Genomic DNA, 16,789 nt, shown 5'->3' on the forward strand with positions numbered 1-16,789 from the left:
TGACTTCAATACCTGGGGTGAGAATGCAAAAGAGAGATTGAGAGCAAGAGAGAGAAGAGAGAGCGAGCGAGCACTGACAAGCCACTCCTCTGGAGTGTGAAATCCAGTTTACTCACGCCTGGGTAAGTGGCCTCTGCCAGTGAACTCTTTTTCGCCCTGGATGATAATGGAGGAGAGTAATCCATCACTCTGCTGCTGGTTAAAAGGGGTTGTGTGTCCTCTTCCTTTTCCTGCCTCGCTACACCCTGATGGGGGGGCTGTGGTTGGCGGGGCCCCCTCCAAGGCTGATGGATGGGTTTGACTCATTCCAATGCTAAGCCAGGCTTTGCTAGTTGATGTAGAAAATTGCTAGATTGTGAACGCATCCAGATGCTGTCCCATTTTAATGCAACCATTGATCATTGTCATCTTCTGTGTGGTTTATAAAGACACGGTCAACCACACAGAATGCTGTGTACAGCCACTACCCTCCAAGCACCAAGTAACGGAGCTGACGAATAAATGCAGAAAGACTGGGAGTTGTTCATATAGGTACGGATGCGGGTCTATTTTTCTCTACTCTAGGTCTCTTGCTATTTAATTATATTCAGTATCCCTGAATCATTTTCCCATCTCCAAATACACGCAATACTAACGATCAATCTCACACTCTTTCATAATGATTCAATTTATATTTATCACATTGTTACGTGTTTGAAGAATTAAGAGACCTGGTTAAGATCTGATAACTTAACCGAGAATATATAGATATTGCTAGTGAAGCACATTAACTGAGAAGGCTCGATTTGAACCTAGGGTGACACAGAAGAACAACATCCTGAGTTATTTAATAAGGTAACAAAAACACAAATCAAACAAACACACGCCTCTGCGTCTCGTTAGCCTGGTAATTAGGACCTAAACCGTCAGACTTGCTCTTTACTAATGAACTGCTAAACAAACGGCAGGACTCTGAAAAGGGCTGAATTATTCAGCATCCCTTTAGAAGCTCTTGGTCTGTCCAGGGAGCTGTTACATTTGGAACACAGGACTCTGAGCGAAGGTTCGAGCAGCTCCCTGAAGCTATGCGCTGTGGGAGGAGTGGGGCGCGACGGCAAGAGAGTTAGTGGTGTATTCCATTGCATCTGCTCAGGAAGAGGATTTAAGGAGTTGCAATCTGATTAATTTTACATATAATCGGTCATACTTCTAACCCACTTAATATCACCATAAAAGCAGAAGATTAGAAGGTTTACATGAAGGTACTGTGAAGCACAATACAGCAAAGAGAGCACTGCAATGTGTATGTTTACAACTTACTCCTCTTGTATTACAATGTCAGGTACATGTACAGTATAGCAAGCTGTATATTTACAAGCCATTTTATTAATGAAATCACTGTGTTTTTTCTTGCTCATTTGGTTGGGTCTAAGTTTTGGGAGGCACAAGGCAACAGAATGAATCAAGGTTGCAGAATGAATGCTGAGATATTTTATTTATATTGTGCATATACCAGAATCAATAATGCAAAAGTTAAAGCATTTGGATTTTAGATAAAAAGGAAATATTACAGAGACAAGGGTCAAAACTCTTCCTTCTTTGGTTGCAGCTGGTTTACCAAGATATAAGACTGTTCACCTGTTCACTCTGACCCGTCTGCAAATCTACACTAGATTACAATAGAATCAGAGAAACTACAAAGCTAACTTCAATATAATATGTTTACCGTCATTTGCAATCACACACACACACACACGCCTTGTCGTGGAGAAATGTATCAGTTTTAGCAATCAAGGGCAGGTTATGTGTTTATCAAAATTTTGGAACTCAAATGCTTAAATAGGGTTATACACGGAAAAGGGACCAAAACGGCGATGATGTCACGTTGCCATGAACTGCCTTCTACCTGACTACAGCCTCCAACAGCTACGCTAGTCCATCGCTGTGATATCAGCAATCAAGCAGGTGTTTCATATTTCTATCAGCAGAAGCTACAGCATTGAAAAGATAGGGTGTCCTAGATAGGCACATGTTACCTCGACATTACAAGAAATGACTCACAATACACTAGCTCCTTGTGTCCCGCTCCACACTAAAGCTGCAGTGCCCCATAGTCATGCTTCACATCACACTACAATACGAGTCCTGCGTGTTTCTGTGCACTTCATCATACACTGTTGGCTTATTAGGGTTTTTACATTAGTGAAATCATTTTAGCACACTTCCTTCCTTGTTGAAGCTTTCAGGCTAATCTATCTAACATGAACCAAACCAAATCATAACAGCAACTATAACAAGACATATTAACTTTACAGGGCTTCTGAGGTAAAGCCTTCTAATGATGGAACAGTTCTTTATTAAACCATTTAGGGCAATGAAGTCAATTCTTTTATTTTTTATTTAACTAACAGCTTCCCTGGCTGTTGAAAGGAATTTTGCAATGGCATCTGGAATCAGGTGATGAGGCTGAATACTGACTAGTCTGTGTGTGTGTGCGTGTGCCTTTGTGTGTGTGTGTGTGTGTGCGTGCACCTTCCCACTCTTTTCCCTTGCTTAACTAGCCCCAGTAAACGCTGTTGATAAGGTGCCTATATCAGTTACTTGGATTATGTTTTCACATGCATTTTATAATCCAATCCACGACTGATTGCAGTTACTGGAATTAAAAGAGAAGTGTCCAAACATTCTGGTCTTATGTAAAGCAAAGGAAAAGAGACCTACCCCCATTATGTATCAATGTAAACAGGAAATCACCTGCCATTTCAAATAAAACAACGACACTACTTCATTAACGCTACGGTACCAACCATAATTAATAAACCACAAAACTAAAATAAAAAATTAAAGAAATGCCACTAGAGGTCATTTTCATCAAATCCGAGTAACGTTTTAAGGGCCATAATTATCAGAGACTCTTTCTACAGCCCATACTTACTCCCAAACGTATCCTTGAACTTTGAAGGTGCTAAAGGAAAACATGTTACACATCAGATGGATATGGAGCTGTCACAACAAGACTTGAAAAAGACAACACTCTGACAGCAAGGGAGGGGGTTGCAGGTAAGAATAAAGTATATAGGTCTGCGTTCTACTGAAAAAGCTGAGAGCCATGCAGCACCCCCTAGTGGTGCAGAGCAGGGCAACAGGAGTCGGGGGAGAGGGGTCCTGGCCCCACAATCCTCTGCTGCATCACTGCCACATCTCGCCATTCTCCCCGTTCTCATGGAAACGGTGCACATGGTCGGAAAACCTAGCAAACAAGGAAAGAAAACTGTTTTATAACACAAACCCACACATCTATATAAAGATCTCCATTTCAACAACATACTCCCAAGATTATTAACTGAGACTGCTGTGTACCAGCACACACTGTCTCAAGACTGAACAATCAATCTGATACCTAAAACAAAACGCTGATGCGTCATAAGAAAAGCAATGGACAATTTGCCAAAAGAAAAATCATGCAACACCCACTGCAGGGTGTTCTGTAGCTCTTTACACCCCAGTATGTATATGTGTGTGTGTGTGTATATATATATATATATATATATATATATATATATATATATATATAGAGAGAGAGAGAGAGAGAGAGAGAGAGAGAGAGAGAGAGAGAGAGAGAGAGAGAGAGAGAGAGAGAGAGAGAGAGAGAGAGAGAGAGAGAGAGTCCTCACTTCTTGGCGCAGTATGCAGTGCAGTCTCGTCCAATGCTCTCACTCCAGGCAGTTTTGTACAGCACCTAGGAACACACAAACAGATCAGGACACTCGGGCAGCTGCTTCAGGAAACGGCTCTTTGGGAAGATCATTAATAATTACAGCACTGTTCTAACTTCTTCATTTTATTTAGTGCCACTATAACCCAGCAGTCCCAGTCTCAATAATGGATTCCTGGAAACTATCATCCGTACCTAGAAGATACTCGATTGTGCTAAATTCAGAAATACTGTACTAACAGAAACTTTTACCAATGAAATGACAAACTTCATCAGTGTCTTCAACGTTGAGTTTTGATCCACCGGGTGATGAGGACTCCACCCCAAGTGGTAAAGTGTGAAGGATCTCTTAATAATCCCACTAAGAGGACACTACCCTTAGGGTGAAGCGGTACAGAGCATTTCCAGCATGCGTTATTCACTTACTGGGTGTTACTCCCGAGTTTGTAAGACCACCGCTGAAGACAACTGGGTGACCTCCACCCCTGCCAAGACCATCGTCTCGTTTTGTTCAACCCTTAGTGTTGCCAAGCTCCCTGAATGAGACTGGCAGAGGGATCACTTACCAGGAAGACCAGGCAGTGCAGCAGAATGGTGTAGAAGAAAGCAATGGTGCGGGCCACCTTGTTGGAGAGAATGACTCTGCCCTGGAACACACAGCGCAACACCACCATTACTCTCGTATGGTACTGCTTACTTCAACGTGTAGCTAACAAGGGAACTTCAATAAAACATCAAAGATAACAAGAAATCACATTTTTTCTGAAACAAACAGCGGATTGAAATTTCTGACATTGTCACTGTAGCTTGTTTCAGCTTTATATAAATTGAACCCTGTCGAACTCACCATGCTCAGGGTAGCTTTATCCCAGGGGCTGAGACTCAGATACCGCCGCTGGCGCTCCTTTGAGAAGAAAATAAAAAATACAATAAAAACATGTTTTCTTTCTTCTAGTGTAAAAGGAATTTGAGTTTTAATAGCTCCTGATTCGGGGGTACCCTCTTGCTGAAGGAGGCGAAGGGGTCCAGCCTCTCCTCATACTGGGAAGAGTAGCGCATCACTGTGTCATCACTGCTGCCTGCCTGCAGGGGGAGCCAGAGGGAAACGCTGCATCATAACACGCTCATTAAATCAATGTAAAATAAGGGTGCACCGATACTCGCATTTTCTAAGTAAATACCTTTAAGACATTTGAAATTGTTAGGTATTAATGAAATTGAATAAAAAGTGTTCATTACTCAACACAAAACAATGCGTCCCCTCAGTTTCACTTGTTTACACAAATAGTGAGTATCAATCAATATAAATCTGGCAGTGTTATTTAACATAGTCGTAATTAGACCCAAAATGAATTTATATTTTATAAGCCATTATTTGACTTACTTTTCTTTTATCTTTTTGATACAAACTATATACACATTTTATTTTCTTTACTTTTCTTAGAATTGTATTATCTCTGCAGTGAATTGTGGGACTGTAGTCCCTGGTGAGGTGTGCTCTCTGATTAAACTTGACAAAGAACTACATATTCCAGCTTCCTGAGCGGCAGCTCGGGTTTAAGGAAAGGGAAGGTCACGTGTGCTGTTCAACATGTTTCCAGTTTACAGTCTCAGTACAGGAGTAACACTGTCAGCGCCCCAGATGAGCGGAAAATTCACTTCCAGCTTTTAATACACTCGCGCGGAAGTGACCTGACAGTGATTGGCACTCAGTTGTAAAGGTGAGGGAAGGGCAGCTTTACTTGTTGTGAAATCGACACATTCATACATAGGTGGGTTTTGATTTATTTAATACCTTCCAACAAATACTTCTTAAAAGGCAATTACTCTGAAAATCAGCACCTGAACTATTACCCAAACTAATTGGGATAATCAAATTACATGCCGAATTAAAATGTGTTTCTGAACAGCAAGCAATCTGTAATGAACGGATAACAGGGCTCATAAATCCCCCAAAAACAGTGGCCAGCTTAATACCATTTCTAAACCTGATTTCTGGCACAGCTCATTCTTACTGCATGCAATGTTACTGATAAAACACACAACGGGAAGCACCAGCAGAATGAACAGAGTTAGGGTGCGGTGGTATTCAGATCCGCCGCTGTGCAGAATATTAAGATCGCCCCTCGTTTCTCGTAGGACGCACTTTTTTCATCTAAGATGTAAATGAGCTTCTCATTGCAATGGCACACTGTTGTGGATGGACTGATATTGTAGAAAGACACAACAGTCTGAAAGCATTCATATAAATCTGCTTTACTGGATAATGCATCCTCCTTATGCACAATCTCCAAAGCCACGGTAGAACTGTACATCAATAATTTACCATTCTAATTTATCTAGGGCTCCGTATACAAAGTACATGGGATTTCATAACCTGATCAATAATAAATGATTGTCCAGCTTCTTAACATCCCAGGGCAAAGGCCTGAATGCATTGTTAGATGTCTGTTGGGTATGATTATGGGATGGTGCCATGCAGCGTTTTAACAGAGTTATCTTTAATATGCTTTTAAGAGCATTCAAATCCTGCACTTGGAAGTAGTTTTCATGACTTCATATAAAACATTATGATGATCTAATGGCTGCTGCATTAAAGCAAGCTATCAATATTCTACACTACAAGGACGTATGTGTCAACTGGACTTGGGAATCATGACTTTTCTATGACGTAAATGTTGTTACTTTATTAGAATACATTCATATTTTAATCATTACGCACAGCACATTAACAGGGTGTGCGTGAGGGTATGAGTAAGAGCGTGTGGGTTAGTGTGTGAGTGAGTGAGTGAGTGAGTGTGCATAAGTGTGTGTGTGTGTGTGAGTGAGTGCGTGTGTGTGAGAGTGTGTGTGTGTGAGAGTGAGTGAGTGAGCAAGAGAGCGTGTGTGAGAGTGAGTGAGTGAGAGTGAGAGAGCGAGCGAGCGTGTGTGTGTGTGAGAGTGAGTGAGCGAACGAGCGTGTGTGTGAGAGTGAGTGAGTGAGCGAGCGTTCCTACCCTGCCTGGGTAGCTCTGCAGGAACTTGATCTTCTCGTACAGTTTGATGTTGTCGGCTCGCAGGCTGTCCAGCTCACTTTGCAGAGCCTGCATGGTGTGCTGCACAGAGCGGCTCTCCTGGAGAGAGGGGAGAGTGAAGAAGATACAATACATGAGACAGCTTTCCAGGGAAAGGGACAATGAGATCTGAGAGTGAGGGTTATAGAACCCTACTATCAACTGTGCTGCAATGATGTTATTGATGCGACTTGTTCAACTTACTAATGTAAAAATAAGTAATTATAATCAAACTTTCAATGCAGGATTATTTACTTCAATCCCAACTTTCATTATTGTGGTGATCCATGTTCCCCTGGAGGTGTGTGTTTATCTGTGGGTGTTTATCTGTGAGTGTTTATCTGTGCGTGTTTATCTCTGTCTGTCTGTCCGTCTGTCTGTCTGTCTCTGAGCCCCATACCGCCTCCAGTTCCTGGTTACGTGCTCGTAAACGCTCCCTCTGGCTGGAGATGATGGAGAGCAGAGAGTCCATCTGTCCTTGAGGGAGCTCAGCCTGGGGGGAGGCACTGAGACCTGGGCAGGGTAGGAGCACACAAGGGGGTGGTGGGGGGTCAGGTATTCACAAAGACAACCAGGGCTGTCAGGTTAAAACACTAGGTCATATTCATCAAGGTTTATCTCAAAGTGCCCTGTTCTGAAGCAAGTGCAAAGACACTGGTTCAGAAAACAATACAAATCATTTGCAATGGTATGAAACTAGCAGGAAACTGCTTGGAACAATCATGCAAACACTCCTGCCTGCTACTGAACTGGTTTCTCAGTTACAATGTGACAGCTGTTAAATTACTACTACATTCTGTGCACTACACCTTAACATATAAACACCCATGACATGTGGTTTTATTAGAGCTAAGACTACAATAAAAATAAATACATAAATAAATAAATAAATAAATAAACAAACACTGAGACTCATTAATCAATGTCTTTAGTTTGTAAAATGTTTTAATGCAATTTAAAAATGTCACAAAACTGGTAACTAGCAGCTCAGTAGGTTCATGAGAAATGTTTAAGACACTGATAAATGAAGAGAATGAGCATTTCAATGTGGGTTACCAGAGAAGAGAGCAGTCGCCTCTTTTATCGGCTCAGGGATTCTTTCCATATGGCCGACATCCGCACCCTGTAACCCAGTAAAGCCATTGAGACAGTGTCAGCAGCACACCCCACACATCTCCCATCAGCACTGCAGCCAGCCGTACCAGCAGAAAGAGCCTGCACACTTTATACAAACACGGACATGTGACAAACCTATGAGAAGGCAACTCTGTGCAGACTCATACCAGTCTCCTTACAAAGTTTCATCTCAACTGGATATGCGCTTCTCTTGAAATCTAACATACACTATGCAAGTACTGCATGCACGTACATACAGGCGCTGGGGAAAATGTTTCTGAAGACACGGCTAAGCTGAAAAGACCTAGGAAACAGCATAAAACTGCAGAGGTGAGAGTGAATGAAGGGGAAATATTTGATACGCTAGAATTCCTTTAACACTCTCCTTACTGAACTGTTCAGTGCCTCCACTTATTTACTAGAGCACCAGTACCAGGCGGAGTGCCTACTGGGTAGATTCTGAATGAGCGCTGCACTGACCTGTGCCGGGCTGGTACCCACCTCTGCGTCGGGCCTCTGCAGTGATGTCATGGCCTGGATGGTGCTCAGGTCATGCTCCAGCTTACTGATCAGGTCCTTCTGCTCCACGCTGGTCCGCACTGCCTCTGCAAACTCCAGCTGCAGCTCAGCATAGCGACCTGTCACAAGAGCCTGTCAGTCTCATAGCACTCCAGTGACATTTTACTCTATCAACAAACCTGCCACTGTTATTGGCTAATGCATGAGCCACTGGAAAGATGTTTACAATATCTCTGACACACGAAACACAACAGTGTTCCAAAGAAACACTGAGGAAGGCTTTTCTTATAGTTTTACCAACTGTACTTACCAGAGAATGTTAATAACACAAACCCAACCAATCTGAGAGCTAAACTCATGTCTGATGCATCTGATACAGAAATACAGGTACTAACATGCTTGATCCTGGTGGCTGGGGATAATCTTTTTCACCGATTACACACACACGCTCGCATGCCATTGTTTCTGTCTGTTTTCACTTCGTCTTTTCAAGCACGGTCGAGTCCGGAGGTCTGTCAGCGCTCAGTTCACTGGTTGGTTAGACACGCATGCACAGGATTGTTCAAGAATAAAAACACATTAAGTCGCTATATTGACGGTCAAATGCATGGTGGAATGGTTATTGCATTGCTGCTGTTCAATTTATATACTTCTTACCTACCCCGCTGTGTTAAATTTATTTTAGGATTACTTATAATGTGACAGGCATATTGCCCTATGCAAGCAGCCTATTAAGTTTGATATATATATAAAAATCACACATGGTATAATATATTGATTTCCTCATGTAAAACATTATATCAATAGGGAAACATTCCAGAGTTTATCACCTTTTTCATACCAAGGATGTAGAGAAAATAATGCTTTTATAAAGTCTGTCAACTTAATATAGACACCTATAGATATTCAACTGCTGTTCTGCCCAGTGCTTGCATTGACATGTTTTTGCGTCCAGGAACACTTTTAAAAGGGAAACAAATAGCATACATGTTGAACATAAAATAATTTTTATACAAGTGATTTATTACAGCATTACCAACAAAGCACCCAGATTAGTATTATAAACTAGAAACTACACTAATTATTCTTGACCATTTCCCATATTGAACACCTTTAAAAGACCTCCAGATGAACCAGAAAAAGCCCAGCGCTGTACGAAGCAGTGCACTACACCGCTTTGAAACAGTTCTCTGAGCACAGAGCAGGAGCAAGGGAGGGTTAAGCTACAGTAGCACATGAGTAAGACTCCTGAGCCACATCGATCTTCCAATAAAAACACTCTCGTCTGGAGGCTTGTGCGCTGTCTGTCTGGAAGGAAGAGATTGGCGTGTCAGGAAGCCTTTGTTTTGTCTGCATTAGCTAATCTGTTGGATCCACTGAATATGCACTATTGACAGCATGCAATATTAGGCCTTGGATTGTGATGAGTATACTGTAGACACTGGGCTCCAAGACATAACAGAAGTTGCTGCAACCTTTATCATTCTGAAAGTACCTGTAGAAATAAATACAGAACCAGGGCTTAGCAGAATTGTCTTCGGTTGGCGATTGCATTTATACCTGCCCGCTAAATGCCCAGTTTATTTTTTCAAATTTAAAGACCTTCTTACAGATTGGCACGATTTGCTGAAAGAACATCTTCAAATGAATAAATAAATAAATCCATAAAATACTGTCCTTCACGCAAGCCAGCAGTGCATGAACAAGCCCCAGTAATCTCAGTCTTTTAAAGGCATAGCACTGGAGTGAACTGGTATTGAAAGTGTCGCTTTCGCACTGTGTAGTATTCAACTGACCTTCACAAAGGCTATGTAACTCTATGTGCGTGTCATTGAAAAATGACCCTGCAGATAGGTGTTCATTAGATAGTCATAACATTAGCACCAAACCAATAGAACATTCTGAACTGTAGGTGACTCATAGCCATTAACACTTTTACTGTAGTTACTGAGATATATTAAATTATCACATTTGCAGGTCCTGTATTATTGGAACACATATTATTACAAAGGTATATACTTACATGGATTTTGAATTGATTCTGAAGGGTAATTCACACTTGCATAGTGTTCTGTAGCCTTTGTCAATGCTACCTAGTGTTCAATTCAAAAAGGCATTGCCCGTTTTTTTTTTTTATCAAACCAAAACATGAATCCCCTTCAACATGTTTTCTTGGGTTTGAAAAACCTAAAAGTTGTAAACAGCTTGAATTATAAATATCAACCTTACACACTTGATCATAACATGTTAGCAATCCTGAAATTAAACATCAGACAACCAGAAACAAGACGAACGTTTCCTATGCATGGCACATCGTCTCTCGGACAGATTTGTAAAAAGAAATAAAGAAATAAAATGTTTGAAATGTTTGCTGGGGTTTTCAAATAAATAAAGGAACACACGGCACGCCAAGTTGTGTTTGTATAAAAGATATTTACTTCAATTATCACACCTAGGGTGCTAGTGAATAATAATAATAATTATAATAACAATAATAATAATAATAATAATAATAATAATAATACAATGTGTGAGTTTCATACAGTGATATTGCTTCTCCATATTGTATAGGGACTGTCTTACAGTGCTGAGAACAGACTGACATGGTAGAACTAAAACTCAAACTCTTAGAATGGGACAGGTGACAGAGAAAACCAACGCTGTCTTGCTGAGGGAGTGACCTCCCAGTGCCACCAATCATGCAGCCTCTTATATATTTATAATATATTTATATATTTTTTAAATATAAAGAAAAACACGAGACGTTTCAGAAGGTGAGCCACAAGAAACACAGGGGCAGCCCAAGTGCTACTTTCACAAGGAAAGACATTGGTCAACTGGGTTCCATTTACAACAGGGTAGAAACTTCAATGTGAAGTTTGATAGTGAAAATAAAATGAAAAATAAAGCAAAATTGCACACAATTGTTTAACCCTAGAATGGCCACCGTAACAGAGGCCTCCAACTTGGCAACTTAATGCCAGCAACTCCTGCTAAAGTGTCTACTGGTTACTGGCAAGAACATCTTAACCCTATTGAAGACACAGCAGTATTACCAACACCCAAACTGCTTGCAGATGATGTGCATCAGTTAATCAGGAACGCATCGAGACATTAACTAGCGCATGACAAACACAGAGGATATTTTTATGGTATTAATTCATGTTCCACTCATTCAAATTTACAGTAGTCTATCTGGACCATAACATTATATCATGGATTTAGTGTGACATTCCACCTCAAAACACAGCTGCTGTTTCATTAGTACAGGCATCGAGGGGCTAGGTTGGAGACCTCTATATAAGAATGAACACGGCCTGTTTGATTGAGAAAAGTAGTGTCCCTGTTTATGGATATCAGCTGAAAAATATTCTTCTAGAAAAAGGGCTTATAAATCTGGTAGTAGTAAAGTGATACAACGCAAGAGCTGGTAAACTGGCAGCGAATCAGTTAGCTAGTTATAAATTGTGAATGAATATCTCTGTAGAACCTCCACAAAGACCCTGACTTTCAGTAAGATATGGCCCAATATATTGCGAGGAGGAGGCAGGAGGGAATCCGTCCAGAATATTAAACACTAAATGATAAACCCCAAGGTTGTTTTTCCTTAGGTCAGTAGGCAGTAATGCTATTGTAAAGACACCATTCGACTCCTCGATGCAGATACAGACACACGCACACTCGGCTGAACTTGTAAGACACCAAGAGGGAAAGAGCTTATAAAAACTATTAGGTAAAAAAAATTGGGAGAGTTGGGTCAAATAGACCCTAAACAGTTTCTATATTGGGGTAGACCAATCATTCTCATATCAATTTCTGAGAAAGGCAGTGGGGAATACCTGGTGTGCTGCCTTACTGAAAGTCAGAGGCAGCAAGGCTTCATGGGAACTGTAGTTCTAATAAGCATGGCTGTACACAAGTCTGTGGAGGGTTACCCATATAACAGATGTCTGCCAACAGTGGAGTGAGAGTGTGTGTGTGTGTGTGTGTGTGTGTGTGTGTGTGTGTGTGTGTGTGTGGGGGGTGACAAAGGTAGAAGGTATAACAGTCACCATCCACCTCCAGGAGGCTTGTGGAAATGGATTAAGAGCAAAACGTTTATTGCATTTACATGGCTAAGCTTTTAATCTGCATCGATTCATAAAAGACTACGTTCTACATACAACCAACGTGCCTGTGTCATTGTGTAGGGCTGTGCCAATGTGCTCAGTACGTGGCAGCAACGTTCTACATTTGTCTTTGCAACAAAATGCAGCTGGAAAACAACACAACAGCTTTGCACTCAAAGGTACAGGTAACATGGCACAGCTGCGTGTGGATTCGTAGTTTAATGGAAACTTTTTCAGAGCCCCCTTCATTTGTTGTGACAGCTATATTAAAACTACCGCCCTTTTTCTGCAGCTGAAAAGTTTTCTAACCCAGAAACGAGTTTCTAGGAATGCTTGTGATACGTATTTTACAGCACAAAGGGCAAACTGACCTTGTATATGTTTTAAAATTAATTGTCATACCTCTCATTAGCTCTACTGTGCTCCCACATCATTTTGCTATCTGAAATACTAAAGGCAGCCAATTATTGAAGTACAGCACATGTACAATTTACTGTCAACATGGTCTAACTGCGATAACTGGGGTTCTGTATTACTGAATCCTAAAACAACGAGGACCAATATATTGTCACTGCTCTGTACAAACATGCTTATAAAATATTGTAACCGGTACGGGAATACATGGAAAGCACAGAGCAGACAGGCTGTCATGCCTGCAGAACAGGAATCCAACAGGAAAATGTGCTCCTGGCTTCAGTGTTAATCCTACATGGGTGTGTGTAACCCCAGAACTAGAGATACATTAAAAATACATTTAAAAAGTTCACCAGTACAGGAACAATGACAGCAGTGACAATGGCAATAAAGCTAAAAAGAGGCAAGGACATAATAGTAACAGGGCACTGCCACTGAGCTACCATCTGGAAACGTGTTGCCATGGTCAACCTGGGTGCTTCAGTCACTTAACGCTCCCCCAGGACACCGGGGGCATACAAAACTCATTGTGGGGGGGCAGAAACATAATGGAAAGATTACTCATCCCAAACAGGGTCTAAATACAATAAAAAAAAAAAAAAACAAACACACGTCTTAAGTGCGGCTTCATGTAATGACAAAATATATAATCTGATACAAAGAGATAGAGACGAACAGTGAAGACAGAGGTGACACTAACACTGTGCAAAACCTGAAATACTACGACTGCAACTCAAAAATATATACATTATCATTGTTCTCACTAGAGGTGGTTGTGTTGATATGCTTTTAAATGTACACTGTAACTTTTTTTTTTCAGCTAAAATATAATGTCACAAATGATAATAATTATCCCATAAAGGGACTCCTTGCTTACTTTATTGCAATTTTACTTTATTTTACTAGGTAGCATACTTGAATAAAGAGATTCGACCATTTGCCCAAAATGGGGGCTTTTGGTAGTCGCTAAGGGCCAGCCTAGTTTTTTCAGCAGTTCTCAAATGGCGAGCAGGCTAAAGACACAAGAAGGTGGAACACTATACAAAAAGGGTTATGATTCAGTCATTTTTAGAAAAAAAATATTTCACACATACGCACCATATAATGATATTTTGTAAATATAACGTAGAACATTTGCTACTTTTGAATACAAAACAAAACTCTGTATTTTGAAAAACAGATCCCGTTTCCCTTCTAAGCGGGCAGCTCCAATTACAGCTACCAAACGCTTGAACTATTGCAGGAAATATTTTATAAACCTATTTTCAATAGGTATAACAAGTTCAATTTTCATTTCAAATTAAGCCTATTCTAGGTTTTTTTTTTTTTGCCAGAAAACACTTGTCCTGATTTGGACACTCAAGGGCTTGCTGTCTATCCCTGCTCAACACCTCTACATGAATCACAGAAATCGTCTGACATCTGACTTCACAAACTCCCATCCACCCCCACGTGTGGCATTCAAGGATCATTTTCCAAACAGAGGTGAGTATACAAGCGAACACTGTATATCTATTTTATGTGAATAATGCTCCTGAGACAGAGATCCTTGATGGCCACGAAGCAGGATCCTCACACACACACAAAAAAAATGCTTTTAACGCTACAAAGTAACAGCAGCTTCTGAAACCATGTAGGTGAACTACCATTGCATCACACCACAACTAGGCATTCCAGCAGCCCAATAAAATAGCTGTCAATTAGCACATCTGCTTGGTTATTCTGAGATTTTAGAAGTTCTGAATGGGGCGCGTGAGTAGGTCTAAGCTCTGCTATTGATTTTCAATCGCTAGGTTTTGAATCGCTCTTAAACTAATGCTAGTTTCCATCATTAGCAGAGCCAAGATCAAACCAGGTGAATTTGAGAATCGTCATAATATGCAGCCACTGCAAGCAAGGGCAGCACACCTGTACCGTCGTACCTCTGCCAGACAAAGGATACTAAAGCTTAGTAACGCCTGTGGGGGGGGGGGGGGGGGAATCCAGCACAGCTATCTTAACACAGCTAGCAACTGTGAAGGAGGGGACTCCTAATTTGCCCAAGAAAATTAAGCAGTTTTGCTGGATTGCCATTAATCTCAAAACTGGCACTGATGATGTTGTGTACCTGGTAGCCACCTCCTTCACCCCTTGCACAGTCTTGTTCTGTCAAGATCGTGAATTAGTGTAATCCCCAATGCATCTTGAGAGTCCTTCCTAATCCCTATGATTTTCCTAAAACCACCACACTACAGTTTAGTGAATTATCCTGCAAAAGTTCGCTGCAAAGCTTCGGCTGCTGCCTACGACTGCTGGCTTCTGAAACCAAACCAAATTACTTCAGTAGAAACGGACCACCCTCAACGGACTGAAAGGATCATTTGTCTTTCATTTTAAAAAATAAAATAAAATCACTACCTATCTAGGGTCTGGGAGGCTTAAAGTTTGAATACAGCATTCTGTAAGGTATTTTATTGCCACTTCATTTAGATTCACTTGAGGCCAGACTTCAATCTCCTTCAGATCTCAAGTTCTGTTAATCGCTCATGCACTGCAAATGAAGAGATTCAGGGAGGGCAGTGTGCTGTTCAGCACCTATACAGATCACAGCCAATGCTTGGAGCCCACTGGCACTGGAGCGTAACACACGCAGAGGGGCAAGGGCACAGAAAAGGCTTCAGTTACCAGTAAGTCCATTTGGTTACACTGAAACAAGCAGTTCACTTATTGGATAAACACTAAGCATAGTTATTCGTCAGATTGAAAACGGATTACTGACGCTCTGGAGAATGCTGTTAGAGAACAAAAGTGATGTAGCTTACAAAAACAAATCTGGTCAGAAATATAACAGTTTCCGATTGTTTTCTAGCTTATATCTGGGGTGTAATGCTATGAAGGGAAGGGATAACAACGGCCACCTAGCGAAAATGTAATCTCATTATGGCAGAATGTACTTTGTATTCTTAGTGCGCTGTATTGTTTTCCTGTGCAAATGGTTTAAACTCATTAGTAATTTCATTTAAAAGACGACAGCCTAACATTTCCTCTTTTCAAATTAAAATGTACAGCTTTATTGCCATGTTTGCTATTTCCTAGATCTTTTGTAATTTCAATCCATAATCATCAGAGAACTGTAACTCAGGAGATAGTCAGTTTTAATTTAACAAATAATTTCATATGCTTGTCATTTATATATATATATCAGTAACATATTATTCAATCATTATTCAATCCATCAAAACAGAAAATATAAATAACTCATGAGTTTAATATAATTGTGTGTGTGTGTGTGTGGGGGGGGGGAGAGCAGCTGGTTATGCAATTAAATCAAACTTGTCTTCAGATTTGTTACAACACTAAATGGACCAAGTTTCTCAAACCGCAAACTGTGATGGTGAAGTGCTGAGATGAAACAACGAAACAAAATCTGGAAGACTAAGTTCTATAAAACCCAGAAAGCTGTTGGCGTTTCATTTGTCATTCGCAGTTACAAATTAGACCCGCAAGCTGGAAAACTACAAGGTAAAGGCTGAGTTTCCATTGCAAAGAAATCTGGTTCGATTATAAAACAGCCTTGTACAAAAGATCACATTTACGAGCAGACTTGTAAAGCGCTCTAGTTTGCTTGTGCTTTGGTTGTTAAGTGTTATTAAAAATTATGGGATATGCTGTCACCTTTCTCGGTTATCCGATAACGAGTGGTCCTCAGTTCAGTAAGTGCGTGGATTAGATGTGCTGTTTAAGTATTTTATGTTTCAATTGGCTACCTAGTTGCTGGACTGGGACAGCCAGGTTTGCTGCAGTGACACACTGGGAGAGCTTTGGTTTGTAACCAAGTATAAAAGGCATCCTATTCATGTGACTGCACTGCCCCTCTACCGCGCTGCAGCTCTATAGAGGGAGAC

The 16,789-nt window shown here is 40.8% G+C and overlaps 1 protein-coding gene across 1 annotated transcript; it reads right to left on the reverse strand.

The window, feature by feature from the left end:
* Positions 1–1,455: 1,455 nt before the first annotated feature.
* Positions 1,456–8,755, reverse strand: cux1b (cut-like homeobox 1b). Its single transcript, XM_041236663.1, has 10 exons — positions 8,693–8,755; positions 8,365–8,501; positions 7,804–7,870; positions 7,148–7,260; positions 6,691–6,807; positions 4,694–4,777; positions 4,542–4,598; positions 4,261–4,341; positions 3,654–3,718; positions 1,456–3,229 (listed from the first exon to the last, which is right to left on the reverse strand). Exons 1-10 carry the CDS (start codon positions 8,739–8,741, stop codon positions 3,169–3,171), a joined length of 831 nt encoding a protein of 276 aa, XP_041092597.1. The 5' UTR covers positions 8,742–8,755; the 3' UTR covers positions 1,456–3,168.
* Positions 8,756–16,789: the final 8,034 nt, after the last annotated feature.

Source organism: Polyodon spathula, chromosome 41 (genome assembly GCF_017654505.1).
Source record: "Polyodon spathula isolate WHYD16114869_AA chromosome 41, ASM1765450v1, whole genome shotgun sequence".
Classification (NCBI taxonomy): Eukaryota; Metazoa; Chordata; class Actinopteri; order Acipenseriformes; family Polyodontidae; genus Polyodon; species Polyodon spathula.

Bases quoted from the DNA above. Each gene is read 5' to 3' on its own strand.
- cux1b (XM_041236663.1), bottom strand. From the start codon at position 8,741: ATGAGTTTAGCTCTCAGATTGGTTGGGTTTGTGTTATTAACATTCTCT. The intron at 7,261-7,803 runs GTAACCCACATT...TACCCTGCCCAG, and splicing joins GGCGACTGCTCTCTTCTCTG to GTCTCAGTGCCTCCCCCCAG. The intron at 3,230-3,653 runs GTGAGGACTCTC...CTTGTTTGCTAG, and splicing joins ACTGCATACTGCGCCAAGAA to GTTTTCCGACCATGTGCACC.